This window comes from Nomascus leucogenys, chromosome 4 (assembly GCF_006542625.1).
Source record: "Nomascus leucogenys isolate Asia chromosome 4, Asia_NLE_v1, whole genome shotgun sequence".
Taxonomy (NCBI): domain Eukaryota; kingdom Metazoa; phylum Chordata; class Mammalia; order Primates; family Hylobatidae; genus Nomascus; species Nomascus leucogenys.
The window spans coordinates 62,490,233-62,513,619 of record NC_044384.1 but is presented as its reverse complement, the minus strand read 5'-3'; the positions used below and the strand labels follow the sequence as shown (position 1 = coordinate 62,513,619).

General features: G+C 42.5%; 1 protein-coding gene across 10 annotated transcripts in view; it reads left to right on the top strand.

Moving 5' to 3' along the window:
* Window positions 1-23,387, top strand: part of DLGAP1 (DLG associated protein 1) — a 988,253-nt gene that overhangs the window by 926,346 nt on the left and 38,520 nt on the right. For all 10 annotated transcript variants that reach the window (XM_030810696.1, XM_030810698.1, XM_030810695.1 and 7 more), the window contains one exon: window positions 22,234-22,655. In XM_030810696.1, coding sequence (XP_030666556.1) covers window positions 22,234-22,655 — 422 coding nt within the window. The remainder of the gene's footprint in view (window positions 1-22,233; window positions 22,656-23,387) is intronic.

Below are 23,387 nucleotides of genomic sequence, written 5' to 3'. Positions count from 1 at the left end.
GCCTATTAGTGACTCTAAGACTCCAGCAGTGGACACAAAGAGGAAGAATATTACTGTTTTCATTACAAAAGCAGTATGTAAATTTACTTGGAAGAAAACATATCTAAACATATTAACAGTTTTTTAACTTCGATAGGCTTTGGAGTAATTTTTTAAAAAACTATGTGTAGTCTGGGCGTGGTGGCTCACGCTTGTAATCCCAGCACATTGGGGGACCGAGGCGGGTGGATCACCTGAGGTCAAGAGTTTGAGACCAGCCTGGCCAACATGGTGAAACCCTGTCTCTACTAAAAACACAAAAATTAGCCAGGTATGATGGCGCACGTCTGTAATCCCAGCTACTCGGGAGGCTGAGGCAGGAGAATTGCTTGAACCCGGAAGACGGAGGTTGCAGTGAGCCGAGATCATGCCATTGCACTCCATCCTGGGCGACAGAGCGAGACTCTGTCTCAAACAAACAGACAAAAAACAAAAAAACTATGTGTGTATGTATCTTCTTTTTTTTTTTTTTTTTTTTGAGATGGGGTCTCGCTCTTTCGCCCAGCGCGGAGTGCAGTGGTGCAATCTCGGCTCACTGCAAGCTCCACCTCCTGGGTTCACGCCATTCTCCTGCCTCAGCCCCCCGAGTAGCTGGGACTACAGGCGCCCGCCACTGCACCCGGCTAATTTTTTGTATTTTTAGTAGAGACGGGGTTTCACCGTGTTAACCAGGATGGTCTTGATCTCCTGACATCGTGATCCGCCTGCCTCGGCCTCCCATAGTGCTGGGATTACAGGCATGAGCCACCGCGCCCGACCTGTATCTTCTTTTTGTGTATTATCTACCTTTTCCAGTAATTACATATTATTGAACAATGCAATTAATGATAAGAAAAACAAAGTTGTATTTACATTGTAAAAATGTATAAATTACAGAAATAAAATAAAGTCCCCCATAATCCTATCCATTAACCATGAACAAATAAGTATATTTTTACCCACACTTTTTCCAGGAACATTTAAAAAGCTGGTGAAATAATCCTATGTATACAGTCTTACAACATCTTTAAAATCAACAAACATTATTTAAAAAGTTTTCTTTTTACTATTGAAAATTCATAGCAAACACCTCTTTTAATGAATGCACAATACTCAAATTCATAGGAGGACCATAATTTCTGCCCCTTTCTCCTTCGGCCGGATTATCAACATTACTTTTAGATGATTTCTGTTTAAAGATGGTGAAAAAAAAGGATACATATGTATCTTCGAGGCCTTCTGAAACTAAATGACAATAAAAAGAATTTTTGTTTGTTTTGGCATTAACTCCCAAGGAGGAAGAGAACAAGAGAGAAAAAAACAACAGCAAAATTTAGCAAGCTAGAAAGCAGATATGGAAGAGACAACTGATTTGGCAGACCAGAGAAAGCTGAATTGAAAGCCGGTAGTGCAGGAATCCAAGATGTAATCCCATTTAAATTTAAGAACCCACAAAATGCATGTGGATGGGTGGCATTGGGCGCTCTGAAAGTGGGGATGAAGATGGAGCTAAAAAGTCCTTGAATCTGCGGAGCCGAGTGACAGTCCTTCCCTACCCTGACAGAGACTGAGGGTATCTCTTCTTCAGAGGCTGAAACTAAGGGTCTCTGGCATGGAGGAGACCAGCATAGTTGAGAGCAGGGCGACTATACTGAAAGTAGGAGGATTAAGTGAAGACATACAAACAGTGTTGAGGCACACTGCTCTGAGCCTTCCTAGGCTCGCTCAGCCCCCAGGGTCCCGACAGCAAGGCACAGAACCCTCTACATGGCAGTGTGACAGAGTCCATTGTGGAGGGCTGACCCTTCTGAGCCCAAAGACCAAAAGATGCTGACATCAGGGATTTTGCAAGACAAAAGCCCAGCCAGACCATCCTACAGTGAGGATTAGAGAGGATAAGCTCTTCCCAAAAGCATAAACTTCTAAGCTGGGTTTAGTGTGCTTCTCAAGAATGAGAAGACAAGGATCAGCAAACTCAGGGAGATAAGACAAGAGCCAGAAAACTAGAAACAAAAATTGTTCAGGAACATTCAGAAAATTAAAAAGTTATTTTTGAGAGAAAAGAGAGGAAAGGTGAGTAAAGAAGCGTCCATGAGGGATGTGGAAGTTGTCAAGGTCTTCCTCAAAGAATTTTCTTATCCACCTGGGAGAGATGAGGGAAGGGGCAGAAGTGAAAAGTGCTCCTGCTAGGAGTGGTAGCTCATGCCTAATCCCAGATCTTTAGGAGGCCAAGGCAGGAGGATTGCTTGGGCCCAGGAGTTCTAGGCAACATAGTGAAACCCTCTATCTACAAAAAATAAAAAAAAAGAAAAAAAAAAATTTAAAAATAAATTAGCCAAGTGTGATGGCGGATAACTGTAGTCCCAGCTACTTGGGAGGCTGAGGTGGGAGGATCCCTTGAGCCTGGGAGGCAGAGGTTGCAGTGAGCTGAGATTGTGCCACTGCACTCCAGCCTGGGTGTCAGAGTGAGACCCTGTCTCAAAAGAAAGAAAAGAAGGAAGGAAGGAAGGAGGGAAGGAAGGAAGGAAGGAAGGAAGGAGGGAGGGAGGGGAAAAGAAAGAAGGAAAGAGAGAAAGAGAAAGAGAAAGAAAGAAAGAAAGAAAAGAAAGAAAGAAAGAGAGAAAGAAAGGAAGGAAAGAAAGAAAGAAAGAGAGAGAGAGAAAGAAAGGAAAGAAAGAAAGAAGAAAAAGAGAAAGAAAGAAAGAAAGAAAGAGAAAGAAAGAAAGAAAGAAAGAAAGAAAGAAAGAAAGAAAGAAAGAAAAGAAAAGTGCTCATAGAAATAATAGTGGAACTGTGGCTGGGCATGGTGGCACACACCTGTAATCCCAGCACTTTGGGAAGCCTAGGAGGGCAGATCACCTGAGGTCAGAAGTTCAAGACCAGCCTGGCCAACATGGTGAAACCCTGTCTCTACTAAAAATACAAAAATTAGTTGGTCATGATGGTGGGCACCTGTAATCCCAGCTACTCAGGAGGCTGAGGCAGGGGAATCGTGGAACCTGGGAGGTGGAGGTTGCAATGAGGCGAGATCCCCACTGCATTCCAGCCTGGGTGTCAGAGCAAGACTTCGTTTACAAAAAAAAAGAAAGAAATAGTAGCAGAACTGAAAAACCCAAAAGGACTTGGAAGATAAATTTCAGAAAAAAAGCATTTTATATATATATATATAATCTTAGTCAGTTTGGGCTGCCATAACAAAATACAACAAACTGACGTCTTAAACAACAGAAATTTATTTTCTCCCAGTTTGGAGGCTAGAGGCATAAGTCTGGTTCTGGTGGCCTGGACGTGGTGGCTCACGCCTGTAATCCCAGCACTTTGGGAGGCCTAGGTGGTAGATCACCTGAGGTCAGGAGTTTGAGACCAGCCTGGCCAACATGGTAAAACCCTGTCTCTACTACAAATACAAAAATTAGCCAGGCGTGGTGGTGGGCCCCTGTAATCCTAGCTACTCGGAAGACTGAGGCAGTAGAATCACCTGAGCCCAGGAGGCAGAAGTTGTAGTGGGCTGAGATTGAGCCACTGCACTCCAGCCTGGGCGACAGAGTGAGACTCTGTCTTACAAAAAAAAAAAAAAAAAAAAAGTCTGGTTCTGGATCAAGATGTCAGCAGTGTTGATTTCTCATGTGGTCTCTCTCCCTGGCTTGCAAATGGCCATCTTCTGCCTGTGTCTTCACAGCATCTTTTCTCTGTGTGTGTCTATGTCCTAATGTCCTGTTTTTATAAGGACACCAGTCATACTGGATTAGAGCCCACCCTTGGGGCCTCAATCACCTGTTTAAAGGCCCTATGGCCAGGTGCAGTGGTTCACACCTGTAATCCCAACTCTTTCGGAGGCTGAGGCAGGAGGATTGCTTGAGTCCAGGAGTTCGAGACCAGCCTAAGCAAAATAGCCAGACCCTGTCTCTTAAAAAATAAAAAAAATTAGCTAGGCGTGGTGGCATGTGCCTGTAGTCCCAGCTACTCGGGAGGCTGAGATAGGAGGATGGCTTGAGCTCAGGAAGTTGAGGCTGCAGTGAGCCATGATTGTGCCACTGCACTGCAGCCTAGGTGACACAGTGATACCCTGTCTCAAATAAAAATACAAATTAAAAATAAAGGCTCTGGCCAGGCGTGGTGGCTCACGCCTGTAACTCCAGCACTTTGGGAGACCGAGGCGGGCACATCACGAGGTCAGGAGTTCGAGACCAGCCTGGCCAACATGGTGAAACCCTGTCTCTACTAAAAATATAAAAATTAGCTGGGCATGGTGGCATGCACCTGTAGTCTCAGCTACTTGGGAGGATGAGGCAGGAAAATCGCTTGAACCTGAAAGGTGGAGGTTGTGGTGAGCCAAGATTGTGCCATTGCACTCCAGCCTGGGCAACAGAGCGAGACTCCATCTTAAAAATAAGTAAATAAATAATAAATAAATAAATAAACAAATAAATTAATTAAAGGTTCTATCTCCAAATACAGTCACACACTAAGGTACTAGGTGTTAGGACTTCAACGTATGACTTTAGGGAAGGGGCCCACAATTTGGCCTGTAACACATATTCGGCTGTGAATGATATTTCCTGGTCATAATAATATAGTCATAAAAAACAAGTTCTGAATATAGTTATCCAAATTGATAATACAGCTATATCAGGGGAATGGAAAAATACAGGGACAGACCGGAAGTGCGTGTGGGTGTGTGTGTAAGAAGGAGAGGCCAGGTGCGGTGGCTCATGCACTTTGGGAGGCCGAGGTGGTCAGATCATGAGGTCAGGAGTTTGAGATCAGCCTGACCAACATGGTGAAATCCTGTCTCTACTAAAAATACAAAAATTAGCTGGGTGTCATGACACGTGCCTGTAATCCCAGCTACTCAGGAGGCTGATGCAGGAGAATCCCTTGAACCTGGGAGGCGGAGGTTGCAGTGAGCCGAGATCGCGCCACTGCACTCCAGCCTGGGCAACAGAGTGAGACTTTTTTTCAAAAAAAAAAAATAGAAAGAGACAGAGAGACAGGAATAGGAGTGGTGGAAAGGTGAGAGAAATCTAAATCTTCAGCATTCCTAAGGACAAACACTAAAAAATGTTGAAAGATTTATTTTTGTTATTTAGAAATAGTGTTTAAAAGTGGCTGCCTCTGAAGTAGAAAATTGCTCTATAATTGGGCCAGGCATTTCTATTTTTCATAACCAGCCTTTTAGAACCATTTGATATTTTAAAACTGTGCATATATAACTGTGATAACATTTCCTGAAATGAAATAATCCAGACATTTAAAAAATGCTCTTTTTTTTTTTTTGAGATGGAGTCTCGCCCTGTCGCCCAGGCTGGAGTATGCGGTGGCACAATCTCGGCTCACTGCAACCTCCGCCTCCCGGGTTCAAGCGATTCCCCTGCCTCAGCCTCCCGAGTAGCTGGGATTACAGGCATGCGCCAGCACGCCCAGCTAACTTTTGTATTTTTAGTAGAGATGGGGTTTGCCAGGCTAGTCTCAAACCTCTGGGCTCAAGCAATCCACCTGTCTCCACCTCCCAAAGTGCTGGAATTACAGGCCTGAACCATCTCACCTGGCCTAGTGCAATGTTGAGTAGAAGTCATGAATATGGACATCCTTGCCTTGTTACTGATCTTAGGTGAAAATATGTAGTTTTTCACCTTTAAGTATGATGTGCAGTGGCGCAATCCGAGGTGTACCACCACACCCAGCTAATTTTTGTATTTTTTGTAGAAACGGGGTTTCACCATGTTGCACAGGCTGAGCTTGAACTCCTGAGCTAAAAGCAATCCACACCCCCCTCAGCCTCCCAAAGTGCTGGATTCTAGGCATGAGCCACTGTGCCTGGCTAGCTTTAGGTTTTTTTTTGTTTTTCTTTTTATAGACGCCTTTTTATTTACTTGAGGAAGTTCCTTTCTTTTCCTAGTTTGTTGAGAATTATGATCAGGAACAGATGTTGGATTTTGTCAAATGCTTTTTTGACATCTATTGAGATGTTAAAAAGTTTTTCATTTTTAGACTGTTAATATGATGAATTGCATTGTTGATTTTTTTTTTAGAAAAATTATAGTAAGATACATATAACACAAAATTTACCATTTAAACCATTTTAAGGTATACAATTCAGTGGCATTAACTACATTTACAACATTGTACAACCATCATCACGACTTAGTCCCAAAATATTTTGATCATGACCAACAGAAATCTCATACCCATTAGTAGTCACTGCATTCCTTTCTTCTCCCAGTCTCTGTAACTACTAATCGGCTTGCTGTCTCTACGGACTTGCCTATTCTAGATATTTCTTATAAATTGAATCATACAGTATGTGGCCTTTTGTGTGTAGCCTCCTTCATTTAGTGTGATGTTTTTGAGGTTCATCCATGTTGTAGCATGTGTTAGTACTTAATTCCTTTTTATGAGTGAATAATATCCAATTGCCTAGATATACCACATTTTGTTTATTCATTCATCTGTTTATGGATATTTGGGTTTTTAAAAATCTTTCATCTGTCTATCCATCATGAATAGAGCTGCTATGAACATTCATGTACAAGTCTTTGAACACATGTTTTAAATTCTTTTTGATATATACCTAAGAATAGAATTACCAGTTAATATAGGAATTCATTCCACAGTGGCTGCACCATTTTACCATCCCCACCAACAATGTATGAGGGTTCCAGTTTCTCCACAATCTGGCCAACACTTACTTTCCTCTTTAAATTTTTTTCCCTTATGGCCATCCTAATGGGTATGAAGTGGCATGTCATTGTGGTGTGGATCTATATATCTGTAATGACTAATAATGTTGATTGTCTTTTCATGTGTCTATTGGCCATTTTTATCTCTTTGGAGAAATGTCTCATCATGTCCTATGCCTATTTTTTAATTGGGTTATTTAATTGAGTTGTTTGTCTTTTTGTTGTTGAGTGTTTTAAGAGTTCTTTGTATATTCTGGATACTAGATCCTTATCAATATATGATTTGGAAATATTTTCTCTCATTCTATGAGTTGTTTTTCCACTCTCTTGATAGGGTCCTTGGATCCACTACAGTTTTTAAATTTGATGAAATTGGCCAGATGCAGTGGCTCACGCCTATAATCCCAGCAATTTGGGAGGCCAAGGCAGATGTATCTTCTGAGGCCAGGAGTTCGAGACCAGCCTGGTCAACATGATGAAACCTTATCTCTACCAAAAATACAAAAAATTAGCCGGGTGCAGTGGCTGGCACCTGTAATCCCAGCTACTCAGGAGGCTGAGGGAGGAGAATTGCTTGAACTCGGGAGGCGGAGGTTGCAGTGAGCCCAGATCGCGCCACTGCACTCCACCTTGGGTAACAAGAGTGAAACTCCGTCTCAAAAAAATAAAAATAAAAATAAAAATAGGCCGGGCGCGGTGGTTCACGCCTGTAATCCCAGCCCTTTGGGAGGCCAAGGCAGGTGGATCACGAGGTCAGGAGATGGAGAACGTCCTGGCTAACACGGTGAAACCCTGTCTCCACTAAAAATACGAAAAGAATTAGCCGGGCATGGTGGCGAGTGCCTGTAGTCCCAGCTACTCAGGAGGCTGAGGCAGGAGAATGGTGTGAACCCGGTAGACGGAGCTTGCAGTGAGCCAAGATTGCGCCACTACACTCCAGCCTGGGTGACAGAGCAAGACCCCATCTCAAAAAATAATAATAATAAAATAAATAAAATAAAAAATAAAAATAAATAAATACATTTGGTGAGTTTAATTTATGTTACTTAGGCTGGCCTTGAACTCCTGGGCTCAAGTGATCCCATCTCCTCAGCCTCCCAAGTAGCTGGGACTGCAGTGTGCACCATCCCAGCCAGCTTACTTTTTCTTTTGTTGATTGTGCTTTTTGCTTTCAGTGTCACATTTAAGAAGTCATTGCCAAACCCAGGGTCCTCAGGATTTGCTCCTGTATTTTCTTCTAAGAATGTTACAGTTTTAGCTCTTAAATTTAGGCCTTTGATCCATTTTGAGCTAATTTTTATATATGCTAAGTATCCAACTTCACCATTTTGCATGTGGCTATGCAGTTATCTCACATTGATTGATTTGGTTCTTTTTTAGTTTTGAGACGGAGTCTCGCTCTGTCGCCCAGGCTATAGTGCAGTGGCATGATCTCTGCTCACTGCAACCTATGCCTTCTGGGTTCAAGCGATTCTCCTGCCTCAGCCTCCCAAGTAGCTGGGATTACAGGCACCTGACACAATGACTGGCTAATTTTTGTATTTTTAGTAGATATGAGGTTTCACCATGTTGGCCAGGCTGGTCTCGAACTCCTGACCTTAGGTGATCTGCCCTCCTTGGTCTCCCAAAGTGCTGGGATTACAGGTGTGAGCCACCTCGCCCAGACACATTCATTGATTTTTGAATGATAATCTAACCTTGTATTTCTGGGATATACCCAATTTTGTCATCCTGTGCAATCCTGTTTATATATTATTGGATTTGATTGGTTATAATTTAGCTAAGAACTTTTGCGTCTATATTCATGAGGGCTCTCTTTCTGCAGTTTTCTTGTCTTTGTGTCTTTGGTATCAGAATAAAGCTATCTTCATAAAGTAGGAACTATTTTCTTCTTTTCAGTTTTCTGGATGATTATGTGTAGAATTGCTAATTTTTTTAAAATTAATGTTTCATTGAAGTCACCAATTAAGCTACCTCGATCTGGAATTTACTTTCTTTTTTTTTTTTTGAGATGGAGTCTCGCTCTGTCGCCCAGGCTGGAGTGCAGTGGCGCGATCTCGGCTCACTGCAAGCTCTGCCTCCCGGGTTCACGCCATTCGCCTGCCTCAGCCTCTCCGAGTAGCTGGGACTACAGGCGCCCGCCACCACGCCCGGCTAATTTTTTTTTGTATTTTTAGTAGAGACAGGGTTTCACCGTGGTCTCGATCTCCTGACCTCGTGATCCGCCCGCCTCGGCCTCCCAAAGTGCTGGGATTACAAGCCTGAGCCACCGCGCCTGGCCTGGAATTTACTTTCAGGGAAAGTTTTTAATTATAAATTAAATTTATTTAAAAGATGTAGGCTATTCAGGCCATTGATTCCGTCTTGTTTGAATTTGATTATTTGTACCTTTCAATGAACTTGTTTATTTTATCTAAGTTATTCAATTTATTGGTATAAAGCTGCTCATCATATTCCCCTAATATTTTAATATTTATAGAATCTGTAGTGATGTTGCTTCTCTCATTCCTCTTTTTTTTCTTTCTTTTGAGACGGAGTCTTGTTCTGTCACCCAGGCTGGAGTGTAGTGGTGCTATCTAGGCTCACTGCAAGCTCCTCCTCCCAGGCTCATGCCATTCCCCTGCCTCGGCCTTCCACGTAGCTGGGACTACAGGCCCCCGCCACCACACCCGGCTAGTTTTTTGTATTTTTAGTAGAGACGGGGTTTCACCCTGTTAGCCAGGATGGTCTTGATCTCCTGACCTCATGATCCGCTCGCCTCGGCCTCCCAAAGTGCTGGGATTACAGGTGTGAGCCACCGCACCCGGCTCTCATTTCTGATATGTGTCTTCTTTTTTTTTTTTCTCATCTGTCTGCTAAAGGATTATCAATGTTATTAGCTTTTGAAAAGAACCAGCTTTTGATTTCATTATTCTTCTGTATAGTTTTTCTGTTTACTCCTTCATTGATTTATGCTTTTATCTTATAATTTCCTTTATTCTGTTTACCAAGAGTTGCATTCGCTCTTCTACTTTTAGTTTAAGGTGGAAGCTGAGCATTGATTTGAAACCTTAATTCTTTTTGACTAATGGTGTCTAGTACCATATATTTCCCTCTAAGTACTGCTTTAACTGCATCCTACAAATTTTGATACATTGTTTTTTCTTTTTCATTCAGTTTAAAATACTTTCTATTTTCCTCTTTGATTTTTTTTTTCTTTAACCCATGGGCTACTTAGAAGTGTGTTACCTAGTCTCCAAAAATTTGGGGATTTTCCAAATATTTTTTAGCTATTGATTTCTATTTAATTCCATTGTGGTCAGACAACATACTTTTTCTTGAAACCTTGAAAATTTACTGAAACTTGTTTTTTGGGCCAAAATGTAGTCCATCTTTTTAAATCCTCTGTGTATACTCGGAAAAAAAAATGTGTACTTTGTTTTTTTTTTTTTTTGAGACAAGGTCAGGCACTGTCGCCAAGGCTGGAGAGAAGTGGCTCCATCTCAGCTCACTGCAACCTCTGCCTCCCTGGTCTCAAGGGATCCTTCCACCTCAGTCTCCCCTGTAGCTGGGACTACAGGTGCATGCCACCATGCTCGACTAATTTTTGTAGAGACGGCATTTCACCATGTTGCCCAGACTGGTCTCAAACCCCTGGGCTCAAACAACCTGCCTGCCTCGGCTTCCCAATTGCTGAGGTTACAGGCGTGAGCCACCAAGCCTGGCCTATTTTTTAGTGGAGTGCTCTATAAATGCCAATAAGGTCAGTATAGCTGCTGAATTCTGTGCTCTCTAATTTTCTGTCTAGATGTTTTTCAATCAATTATCGAGAAAGTACTGTTGAAATATCTGACTGTAATTGTGAATTTGTCTATTTCTTCTAGTAGTTCTATTGGTGCTTGCTTTATGTATTTTGAAATTCTTTTATTAAACTCATAAATGTTTAGGAATATTATGGTCTTTTGATTAATTGATCTCTTTATCATTAGAAAACATCCTGTCTCCTACCTGGTAATATTTTTGGATCTCAAACCTACCTTGTCTGATATTAAGACAACCAATCCAGCTTTCTTTTCATTAGTATTACCATGGTGTATCGTTTTTCATCCTTTTACTTTAAACTATTTACGTCTCCATTTTTATTTATTTTAGTTTAGTTTAGTTTTTGTATTATTAGTAGAGACAGGGTTTCACCATGTTGGCCAGGCTGGTCTCGAACTCCTGGCCTCAAGTGATCTGCCCACCTTGGCCTCCCAAAGTGCTGAGATTACAGGCAGGAGCCACGGCTCCCGGCCTATTTATTTCTCTATTTTTAAAGTAGGTTTTTCATAAGCAATATATAGTTGGGATTTGCTTTTTATTCCAATCTTACAACCTCTTCCTTTAAATTGGAGTGATTAGACCATTTAAATTTAATGTGACTGTTGATATGCTTGGGTTTAAGTATGCCATATTGTATTTATTTGTATCTCTTCCTATTTTTCATCTTTTGATGAAATACTTTGAAAGGTATGAAGTATTTGAAAAATACTTCTTTGGGGCTAATTATCTTTCTATGATTCCATTTCTTTTTTTTTTCTTTTTGTTTTGGAGACGGGGTTTTGCTCTGTCGCCCAGGCTGTGGTGCAGTGGCGTGATCTCACTGCTCACTGCAGCCTCCACCTCCTGGGTTTGACTGATTCTCCTGCCTTGGACTCCAAAGTAGCTGGAATTATAGGCATCTGCCACCACTCCTGGCTAATTTTTATATTATTAGTAGAGACAGAATTTCACCATGCTGGCCAGGCCATATTGGTCTCGAACTCCTGACTTCCAGTGATCTGCCCACCTCGGCCTCCCAAAATGCTGGGATTACAGGCATGAGCCACTGTGCCTGGCCTCCATTTATTTTTTTAATGGAGAAATTAAAATGACTTTACTGTTGTATATATACAAAATAGAATTTAATAGAGGGCAAAATTTATTGAAGTGTATACACTGCACCTATAGTCTCAGCTACACACGAGGTTGAGGTAGGAGGATCCCTTGAGACCAGGGAGGCAGAGGTTGCAGTGAGCTGAGATGGAGCCACTGCACTCCAGCCTGAGCGACAGTGCCAGACCTTGTCTCAAAAAATAAATAAATAAGTAAATAAATAATAAAAGCAAAGTACACATTTTTTTTCTGAGTACACACAGAACATTTAACAAGGTAGACTATATTTTGGCCCAAAAAACAAGTTTCAACAAATTTTCAAGGGTTCAAGAAAAAATACGTTGTCTGACCACAATGGAATTAAATAGAAATCCGTAGCTAAAATAGATTTGGAAAATCCCCAAATTTTTGGAGACTAGGTAACACACTTCTAAGTAGCCCATTGGTTAAAGAAAAAAAATCAAAAGGGAAAATAGAAAGTATTTTAAACCTTTCTTACAGGGCATGACTGCTGGCGATGAATACTTTCAGTTTCTTTTTATTTATTTATATATTTTTTGAGATGGAGTCTCGCTTTTTCGCCCATGCTGGAGTGCAGTGGCACAATCTCAGCTCACCACAACCTCCACTTCCCGGATTCAAGCAATTCTCGTGCCTCAGCCTCCCAAGTACCTGGGACTGCAGGCACATGCCACCACACCTGGCTAAGTTTTGTATTTTTAGTAGAGATGGGTTTCGCCATGTTTGCCAGGCTGGTCTTGAACTCCTGACCTCAGGTGATCCACCCACCTCAGCCTCCCAGGGTGTTGGGATTACAGGCGTGAGCCACCGTGTCCGGCCTACTTTCAGCTTCTGTATATATAAAAAAGTCCTTATTTTGTCTTCATTTTCAAAAGATATTTTTGCCACATACAGCACTCTAGATTAATGGCTATGTTTTTGTTTGTTTGTTTGTTTTCTAAAGAGGAATAAAGATATCCCAGTCTTGGATAGTCATGCATTGAACAGTACTTAGGTGAATATGCTATTGGGACCCGTGCAGATCTCAGACCTTCGCTCTGTGCAGTTCTCTCCTCTTCCATATTCTACCATGCAAATTCCAGCTGCCTTGTCCTACTCATATCCCTAGCAATGTCTCATTAGTCAGGGAGACTGCCGACTCCCCATGGGGACCACTCCCTGGAAACTCGCTCCAGTCAGTCAAAGGCCCCATTTGTTTCCCATATCTCAGTGATCACTGTTCTTCATTGTCTGATATCAAATGTCTTGAAAACAGTTGTTTCATATATTTTGCCAAGTTTTTAGTTGTTTCAGATAATATAGTAAGTTCAGTCATTCTTACTCCATCGTTGCCATGCACAGAAGTCGTCCATATAGGTTTTATCTGGCCTATATGTAAGTAAGGCAAGCCCTGTTATTTAGCACTACTCTCTGGCTTTGAAGATCTTGGAACGTATTGGAAAAATGTTGGAGTCATGGGGCCGGGCGAGGTGGCTCACACCTGTAATCCCAGCACTTTGGGAGGCCGAGGTGGGCGGATCACAAGTTCAGGAGATTGAGACCATCCTGGCTAACACGGTGAAACCTGGTCTCTACTAAAAATACAAAAAATTAGCCGGGCGTGGTGGCAGGCGCCTGTAGTCCCAGCTACTGGGGAGGCTGAGGCAGGAGAATGGTGTGAACCTGGGAGGCAGAGCTTACAGTGAGCCGAGATGGCGCCACTGCACTCCAGCCTGGGCGACAGAGTGAGACTCCGTCTCAAAAAAAAAAAAAAAAAAAAAAAAAAAAATTGGAGTCATGGGAACAAAAGAGTACTCTAGTTTAGAGATCCAGATTGAAAGTCGCTTTACCTCTCTGTCTCTAAAATTTGGGAGTTGACTACTATTAACATCAATAACCTTTTTTGGTGTAAGTCCTCTGATTCAACACCATCAGTGTTTCCTCAACTTTAGGGTTGTGTTACGTATAGATAGAGACTCCCAGTTGAAGTTTAGGACCTATGTCCTGGATTTTGCCTTTCTGCTTATTACCATAGTTCCCAGGTAGCTATATTGCTGTCATAATCTCCACTTCAGAAACAAGAGATAAGTGTGAATAAGTGGGTAGTACAGGTTCTGGCTTCCTGCCTCCATTCCAACTCAGCTACGTTTCCTAAAGTGAGATATTTCTGATGTATTTTGTAATAATGTATAAAGCAATCATCTCCCATCTTCACAACTGAAAGTGTTAAGGGGAGGCAGAAACTTTGCAATTGTATACTCCTTGTTTCCTTACCGACAGTGTCAAACTAACAAGTGACAACAGTCATTCTTGGTTGTATGCAAAGAAGTTACTGGTCTCGTAACAATGTTCTGGAAAGCGAATTCCAGGATGTTATTTTTCTGGTGTATGTATACTTAATATTTTCTTTTTTTTTTCTTTTTTTTTTTTTTTTTGAGACGGAGTCTCGCTCTGTCGCCCAGGCTGGAGTGCAGTGGTGCAATCTCAGCTCACTGCAAGCTCCGCCTCCCGGGTTCACGCCATTCTCCTGCCTCAGCCTCTCCGAGTAGCTGGGACTACAGGCGCCCGCCACCACGCCCGGCTAATTTTTTGTATTTTTAGTAGAGACGGGGTTTCACCGTGGTCTTGATCTCCTGACCTCGTGATCCGCCCGCCTCGGCCTCCCAAAGTGCTGGGATTACAAGCGTGAGCCACCGCGCCCGGCCTATACTTAATATTTTCATCTGTGCCTTTACAAATGATTTATCCACTGTCCGGGATCGTCAGAGATCATCGGAGCGGAATTCAGTGTTGCTGCGAGAACTCTTTTCCTTCAGCATCCAGAAAATCAGAAGAGAAAATTTTTCCTAGAATAAAGGGATGGCAAACCACTCTGTGGCCTCTTTTTCTGCCTCATCAACTTTCCAGCCTTATCAATTTTTAATAAACAGGTGAAGTTGACTCATAGTGAATGTCTAGAGCAAGCTTTGTGTGTTCAGAGGTGTGTATACCTAAAGGGAAAGCCAGGATCTTTTCCTTTATGTCAGTGGGGTGGAAATGGGAGCAGATGCGTATTTTGATGATTTGCATAAAAGTTTCTGCTCTTTCTGATCTTCTGTTGGTGGAGCAACCTCCTTCTCTCCTAGTATACCTTTTATACATTACACATAACATTTAGACCTCCAGGACATACTTAATGTGAAAGAGAAAAAATGCTGGCATTAAATATGCCTGTGAATGGCACCCACCATTCCAGTAGGTCTGTGAATGCACAGACTGAGTCAGAGGTGTTGAAGGAAAGCCCCGGTGACATATTATGAGAGCTACTCCTCGTCTCTAGAAACAAATGCCTCAGTGAATAGGACTGTTACGCTTTTTTTTTTTTTTTTCACCAATATTGCCTCTGTTTCCATTTGCATTTCCAGAAGTGACCCAATTCTGAGTTTTTAAAATCTTCCTTGCTTCACACATCAAAGCTCACAGCCTTCGTAACTGGGTGGAACAAGCAAGTGGAAAGGTAGCACTGTTTTCTCTTATAGCACAATGTCAGCTACTATAAAAGATCTCTTTTGATCGCAAGGGACTTAAATATGTAAACTTTAGGGCTTGTAGTGATTTGTGCCTTTTCAACTAAGCAGGATATTAAAACATAAAGCCAAAACTGAGGCAACATCCGACAGTCAGTTCAGGGACCACAGACTTGGAAAGGCCTTTGGCAATCAAAAAACATTCCTTGTCAACCCAGGAGCTTTGGATCAATCCCCGCTCCTCAAAGTCTCCTTGGAGTATCTCACAGCCCAGTACCCACCCTTGAAATTGCACTTGAAAAGTAATCTCTTTTCTTTGCCAAGTTAACAATACCATGACCTAGCCAAATAGTTCCTTACTGTACACCTGAGTTTTAAAGGCGTGGCATTCGGGCATTTCAAATTTCAAAAGCCTGAAACTTGGCATAACTCCCGATAGCCTCATAGCTTCCTTTTTCTTTTCCTTTTCTTTCCCTTCTTTCTTTCTGCCATCCCTCCCTCCTTCTCTTTCTCTCTCTTTCTTCCTTTTTATGTATTTTTCAAGATAGTTTGCAGAAAGAAAACCATCTGACTCACAAGCCTGTGGCCTCCATTTGACAAGACTCAATAAAACTAATTGTTAGTGAGACCGCTCATGCTTTGTTAGTTACCTCGGGTCAGTAGCCAAGGAATGACCTAACCCTCCAGTTGCGGAGGTAAAGCAGTTCCTTCTGGGGCACATTCAGTTCCAGGATGTTTTGTTGAGACTCCTAACCAGGGTTCCTATAGTGACAGCCCATCAAAGGTATTAGCACCTGCCCAGCTGGTGCTAAAAAGAGGCTGGCAGCACGCTGGGCCCTCTCAGAAGTTACCAGATGACAATACATCCACTCTCATTATTTTCCATTTCCTCCCTTTATTTTATTTGAGAAAAACATCACAATTATTTGGGGTAGAGAAACTTTTTTTATAGCAAGCCTATCCTATTTTCCTTTGCTTTAAAGACATCTTCAAGCATGATGTATTTAAGCAAAGGAATGATGAACATGGAGGATTCGAAATAACTGATGAATGTTTGTCTTGAGATAGTTTTAAAATCTGGTGATAGGACAGTGCTAACCGTGTATAAATGGAGGGTAGGAGGGTTCCTCCCACCTGAATTTTTGAACAAGGGATGCATTATGCCTGCGCTCTCCCATGCGTGATTCTAATTTGGAAGCTGATCCAAATTAGTAAACCTAAGTAAACCTATTTTTAGGGAGCTTGAATTTTTTTTTTTTTTTTTTTTTTTGACATGGAGTCTCGCTCTGTTGCCCAAGCTGGAATGCAGTGGTGCAATCTCGGCTCACTGCAGCCTCTGCCTCCCGGGTTCTTCAAGCCATTCTCGTGCCTTAGCCTCCTGAGTAGCTGGGACTACAGCCACGCACCACCATGTCAGGCTAATTTTTGTATTTTTAGTAGAGACGGGATTTTGCCATGTTGCCCAGGCTGGTCTCGAACTCCTGGCCTCAAGTGATCTGCCCGCCTCGGCCTCCCGAAGTGCTGGGACTACAGGTGTGAGCCACCACACCCAGCCAAGCTTGAATTCTTGATCTCAGTCTCCTCATGCCCATGCCTTATTTTGATCTGTCTTTTATTTTACGTAATGAGACATCTTGTTTTTTACATCAGTGAAAGGGTGCCATTTCATAAAATACCAAGATGGTCGCACTTTCCAGGAGTAGCATTTCAGATCCCACATATATTCAGCCTTGACAGAAGGCTTAGTTTAAAGTGTCTAAAGGCATGTACAAAGAAAGAAAGAATCGCAGAGTGCTAGCATTGCTCCCTTTGAAACTGGACTTAGCCTTGAAAAGCAGCCATTATGTGAATGAGAGGGATAAAGAGGCTAAGCAGAGGCCAGGGGATTCTATTATGGAAAGACTAAACTACTCTCCTAAAAATAAGTTCATGACTTGAGTCTCATCAGTTGAGTGTCTTGTAGTTCCAAAGCATGGATGTCATAAAGATAATGACTGTGCTTAGTTTTTGTGCACAATTTCTTTTGTTTAACTGCAACTCTATCAGACAGGGGGACAAGAATGGAACCTCTGCAGTTTACCCATGTATATTTTGATTTGTAACTTGCTGTACAGAAAAGTTGTAGGAAGTGGGGGAGGGTAGAAACTCCTCTAGTTAGAAATATAAACTTGTTTCATAGAAGGAACATAAAGCAACAGCAGAAGTGAATGCTAACAAGTGACTTTCTTCTGGCTATTCAGAACAGACAGAGTATTGTGTTCCATACTGGTTGATCCAGTCTTTGCTTTCATGGTTTTCTGCTCCTTGGGCCAGAATATTGGCCGGCATTTTTCAGAAGTTGTAATTATTACACACTGTGCCTGCAGGGGCATGAAGAGCCAAGGAAGCTTCAAGATTGAAAACTGTGGGTTGGGAAACAGCAAGCCACTGGGTTCAGCTTTTGGGTTTATATCATCAACCAGCAACTGATCAATTCTTTCAAAAAATAAAGAGATTAATCTAGGGACCTCATTTTGTGTTCCTATCAAAATTGCAGAAAAACAATAACAACTTGACTGCACCCTTCACCCAGAAGGAACTTTGCTCATGAAAGACATAAATCATTTTGTAGAGCAGAACATTCTTTGAAAGCTCTGAGTAGAAGAAAGCACTTGCTTAAGGAACTTAATTGATAGAAACTAGCAGGTTGGACAGGGCTGCCTGAGTTCAAAGGCGCCGCTTTTAATCCCAAACCATTTTAATTTTACTTAACTTTTATTTCTTTCTGTGTGACTACACTGCAGACTGCAAACTTCTATTAATCTACTGCCAAGTAATTTTTCTTAAGAAGGTGGATACTTTGCAAGATCCATAGCCAGGAGATGGCTGTCAGGAATGCGGGTAGTAAGTTTTGTGTAGATAAAAACAGAGGCACAGGAAAGTAGGTCATTCTGTTTTATATGTGGAACAGACTCTGGCTCTGGCAGTTTGCTCTGATTGAAAACAATAAGGGACTAGTACTTCTTTAAGTTTGGAAATGTAATGCCTCTGGCAATACAGGATCTTGGAGCGTGGAGGCTAATGTTTTCATAGTTGGGATTTCATGTTAGTAGAACAGCCAAAATGTCAACTGTTTGCAAGGAGAGTCATCCAATTCACACATATGCAGCTGCAGAGAAAGCTTAGCTTCAGGAGATGACAGTTAGCATTTTGGGGATGAACAGGAAGAATGCAGAAATAGTCTACTGCAGCCAAGAAATGAGTGGCTGTTGGAATAACCACTTTAGCAAAATTGTTCTTTCTTTCATTGCTAGCACAAGAGACTTGTAACATTGCATTCAGATTTTCACACTGTGATTTTTTTTCTTTCTTTCTTTCTTTTTGGCCCATTTGAGAGTTAAGAGCTTACAAAAGTGACTGGGTTGGATAACTTCAGCAGAATTGATTGTTTGAAAACAGCAAATGGGTCAACTTTGGCTAATTTATCTTCATAAAATGGATGGCCAGAATCACAACGTATTTGGCCATTTTGGCCATCTTAATAAATGACACAGATCCATACCTTAGCCACTTTTTTTCTTGACATTTATTCTCTAGAGAAAAAACTGATTTATTGAGATGACTCTTCCTTTTTGTGACTCTTAGTCTTTCTACAGTCTTGCGAATAACTACTTGTCTGTATTGTTCTGGTCATACTTCATTTTTGATGGACTAGAATATTAGTTTTTATTGGCTTCAAGAGCATGGTCCAGGATAGTTTTTAAAAATCCCACATAATCTGGTGTATTTAGTGTTGTATAAATATTGTTTAGTGCACTATCGTTTAAGGCTGGCACTACTGAATATGAAACAGTTGAAAATCAACTGGCCAACAAACTATCCTAAAATGGCACAATCACGAGCTACTCAAAGAAATGTACCACCTCACACATTCAAAAACACAGAAATCATGCAACACACATTCTGTCAAAAAAACAGAAAATAACAAATGTTGATGAGAATGTGGAGAAATAGGAATCCTGGTGCACTGTTGGTGGGAATGCAAGATGGTGCAGCCACTCTGGAAAATATTAGGGTTGTTCCTCAAAAAATTAAAAACAGAATTACCATGTGACTCAGTAGTTCTACCTCGAGATATATATTCAAAATAATTGAAATCAGGGACTCAAAGAGTTATCTGTATACCCATGTTCATAGCAGCATTATTCACAATAGCCGAAAGGTGAAAGCAACTTAAGTGGCCATCAGTGGATGAACGGGTAAGCAAAATATGGTAAATACATACAAGGGGAATACTATTCAGCCTCAAAAAGGAAGGAAATTCTGACATATGTTACAACATAGATGAAACTTTGAAGATGTTATGTTGAATTTAAAAAGCCAGTCACAAAAAGACAAATAAATACTACAATTCCACCGATAAGAGGTACCTAGAGTAGTCAGACTCATAGACACAGAAAGTGGAATGATGATTGCCTGGGGCCAGGGGGAGGAGGAAATGGAGAGTTAGCATTTCATGGGTACACAGTTTCAGTTGGAAAAGATGAGAAAGTTGACATGGATGGTGGCGATGGTTGCACATGCAATGTGAATATAGTAAGTATTGAATGCCATTGAACTGCACGTTTAATAATGGTTCAGCTGGTAAATGTTATGTTATGTATATTTTATCATAATAAAAAATAAGTAAACTATTAGGCCAGGAAGCGACTTTAAAAAAAAAGACACACAGGGCATCGTAACAGACACATGGTGCTATCTTCAGTGGACTTACATTCTGTCATCGTTTCCTGCCTTCTCCAGAGGCAGCAAAGCTCTTTTTGTACGTCTTAAATGACTTCAGGCCCACGCCTTCCTTGCCCCTTGTCTGAGAAAGAGTTCCTTGCCTCTCTCCTCGTGTCTCTCCCCTCCCACCTTCCACATGTTCTCCCCTTCATCGCAGGGTTCAGCCAGAGATATATAGGGCGCTTTGGTTGAGAAACACTGATCTCATGGACATCCATGTAAAATGCTCAGTCTTAGTCTGTGAACAAGGTGTCTTTCATCACCTTGCTAGAACTGTGAAAAGAAAATTAAAGGTGCAGGAGAGGGCAGAAATACAGAACCCTGGCCGGGCGTGGTGGCTCACGCTTGCAATCCCAGCACTTTGGGAAGCCGAGGCGGGCGGATCACGAGGTCGGGAGATCAAGACCACGGTGAAACCCCGTCTCTACTAAAAATACAAAAAATTAGCCAGGCGTGGTGGCGGGCGCCTGTAGTCCCAGCTACTCGGGAGGCTGAGGCAGGAGAATGGCGTGAACCCGGGAGGCGGAGCTTGCAGTGAGCCGAGATTGCGCCACTGCACTCCAGCCCGGGCAACAGAGCGAGACTCCGCCTCAAAAAAAAAAAAAAAAAAAGAAATACAGAACCCTAATAGAGAGCTATAAGCTGATGTTTGTGCCCAAGGCTTTGTACCTGTATGACTAAGAGAAAGGTAAACCCTTACCAGGCAAATTAGTTTTAATTTTAAGAGGAAAGTATTGAAACCTCAGTTTGGGCTGGGTGTGGTGGCTCACACCTTGTAATCCCAGCACTTTGGGAGGCAGAGGCAGGCAGATCACCTGAGGTGAGGAGTTCGAGACCAGCCTGGCCAACTTGGCAAAACCCCAACTCTACTAAAAATACAAAAATTAGGTGGGCATGGTGGTGCATGCCTGTAATCCCAGCTATTCGGGAGGCTGAGGCAGGAGAATTGCTTGAACCAGGGAGTCACAGGTTGCAGTGAGCTGAGGTTGCGCCACTGCACTCCAGGCTGGGCAACAGAGCAAGACTCTGTCTCAGAAAAAAAAAGAAAAAGTAAGAAAGGAAAGAAAGAAATAGGAAGGAAGGAAGGAAAGAAAGAAACTTACTTCAGTTTGCTTTCAGGAAGTCTTAACTTGGTAAGAGTTGCCCCTGGAAAAATGTAGCTTTGCAGGATTCATGATAGTTTTGGTCCAGGTTAGATTATGTTTTTCCCATTTTTTTTTCCCTTCTTTCTTTTTTTTTTTTTTTTTTGAGATGGAGTTGCCCAGGCGGGAGTGCAATGGCACGATCTCAGTTCACCACAACCTCTGTTTCCTGGGTTCAAGCAATTCTCCTGCCTCAGCCTCCCAAGTAGCTGGGATTACAGGCATGCACCACCACGCCCGGCTAATTTTTTTTGTATTTTTAGTAGAGTCGGGATTTTTCCATGTTGGTCAGGCTGGTCTCGAACTCCTGACCTCAGGTGATCTGCCCGCCTTGGCCTCCCAAAGTGCTGGGATTACAGGCGTAAGCCACTGTGCCCAGCCTTTCTTCCCATTTCTTTTTTTCTTTTCTTCTTTTTTTTTTTTTGAGACAGAATCTCACTCTGTCACCCAGGCTAGAGTGCAGTGGCGTGATCTCAGCTCACTGCAAGCTCTGCCTCCCGGGTTCATGCCATTCTCCTGCGTTAGCCTCCCGAGTAGCTGGGACTACAGGCGCCCACCACCACGCCCGACTAATGTTTTGTATTTTTTAGTAGAGACTGGGTTTCACCGTGTTAGCCAGGATGGTCTCGATCCCCTGACCCCATGATCTGCCCGCCTCAGCCTCCCAAAGTGCTGGGATTACAGGTGTGAGCCACCACGCCCCGCCCTTTCTCCCTATTTCTAAGCAAATTACCCAGACTAAGATACTAGTGAATTGTTTCGTTACTCTTCACCAACCTGAATTTCAGGACTTAAGTCACCCCAAATTTGGGGAGGAAGTTGGACACTTCAGGTAATGGATGATAGAGCTGGACATTCTACTCGCTTTAATAGTTCAGCACTTTTCCACCTACAAAATTTCTCTTGATACGCTTTAATATTCCATATTGAGCAAAAATGAGATTCGTGCTCTTCACATTGAAGCTATGACAATCAGTATGCTTGCCTCAAGGGTGGAGGTGGAGGTTGCTGTGAGCCGAGATCGCGCCACTTGCACTCCAGCCTGGGAGACAGAGTGAGACTCTGTCAAAAAAAAAAAAAGAAGGAAGGAAGGAAGGAAGGAGGGAGGGAGGGAAGGAAGGAAGGAAGGAAAGAAGGAAGGAAGGAAGGAAGGAAGGAAGGAAGGAAGGAAGGAAGGAAAGAAAGAAAGAAATGTCCTCTAACTAAATTTCTTTTTTCTATTCTCCCAAGCTTCCGCAGGTTCACTCGATCCAACAGTGTGACGACAGCAGTACAGGCCGACCTGGACTTCCATGATAATCTGGAAAATTCTCTGGAATCTATAGAGGACAATTCGTGTCCTGGCCCAATGGCCAGACAGTTCTCCCGCGATGCCAGCACCTCCACAGTCAGCATTCAGGGCTCAGGAAACCATTACCATGCCTGTGCCGCCGATGATGACTTTGACACGGATTTTGACCCCTCTATTCTGCCTCCTCCGGACCCCTGGATTGACTCTATCACTGAAGACCCTCTGGAGGCCGTGCAAAGGTCAGTGTGCCACCGGGACGGCCACTGGTTCCTGAAGCTCCTCCAGGCAGAGCGAGACCGCATGGAGGGGTGGTGCCAACAGATGGAGCGGGAAGAACGGGAAAACAACCTGCCCGAAGACAGTAAGTAATGCCACCGAGTGCCACACCCGTCCCCTGGGGCTGGGGTTGCTTTGCGTGTGCAGACCTTGTTGTTTTCTTCTCTGACAGCTTCACTTGTATAACCTTGACGTTCCACACCCCAAACCAGAACATGCAGGAGAGCTAGGCGATTCCAGCTGAGTCCAGAAGTCCCTGCGCAGCACAAAACCAAGAAAACTCCTGGGTAGATATAACACCGTCCTTAGCTCTAGGCCCACGTCGTTCTTTTTCTTTCTGAAAATACCAAGCTCTGTGTGGAGGTGCTTTCATGTCTCTAACTTGGTCCCTCTTCTCCGAGATGATCCTGGAATGTTGCTGATCCTCAGGGGATTGAAAATAATTCTAATCAAAACGTCTCGTGTATCCTATGAATATATACATCTACCAAATACCCACTAAAATTCTTTTTAAATAAAAAAAAAATAAATCTAACTAGCCCAGTGCAGTGGTGCCCACCTGTAGTCCCAGCTCTTCGAGAGACTGAGGTGGAAGGATCACTTGAGTCCAGGGGTTAGAGGCTGCAGTGAGCTATGATCACACCACTGCACTCCAGCCTGGGTGACAGAGGAATAACCCATCTCTAAAAATAAATATATAAATAATACTAACTTTTTTCAAGGTCCATAGGGGATTTATATTCTTTATGATTTTGTTATTCTCATTAACATACAGCATTTAAACAAGGCTTATAATGTATAGGCCAGTAGAAACCCT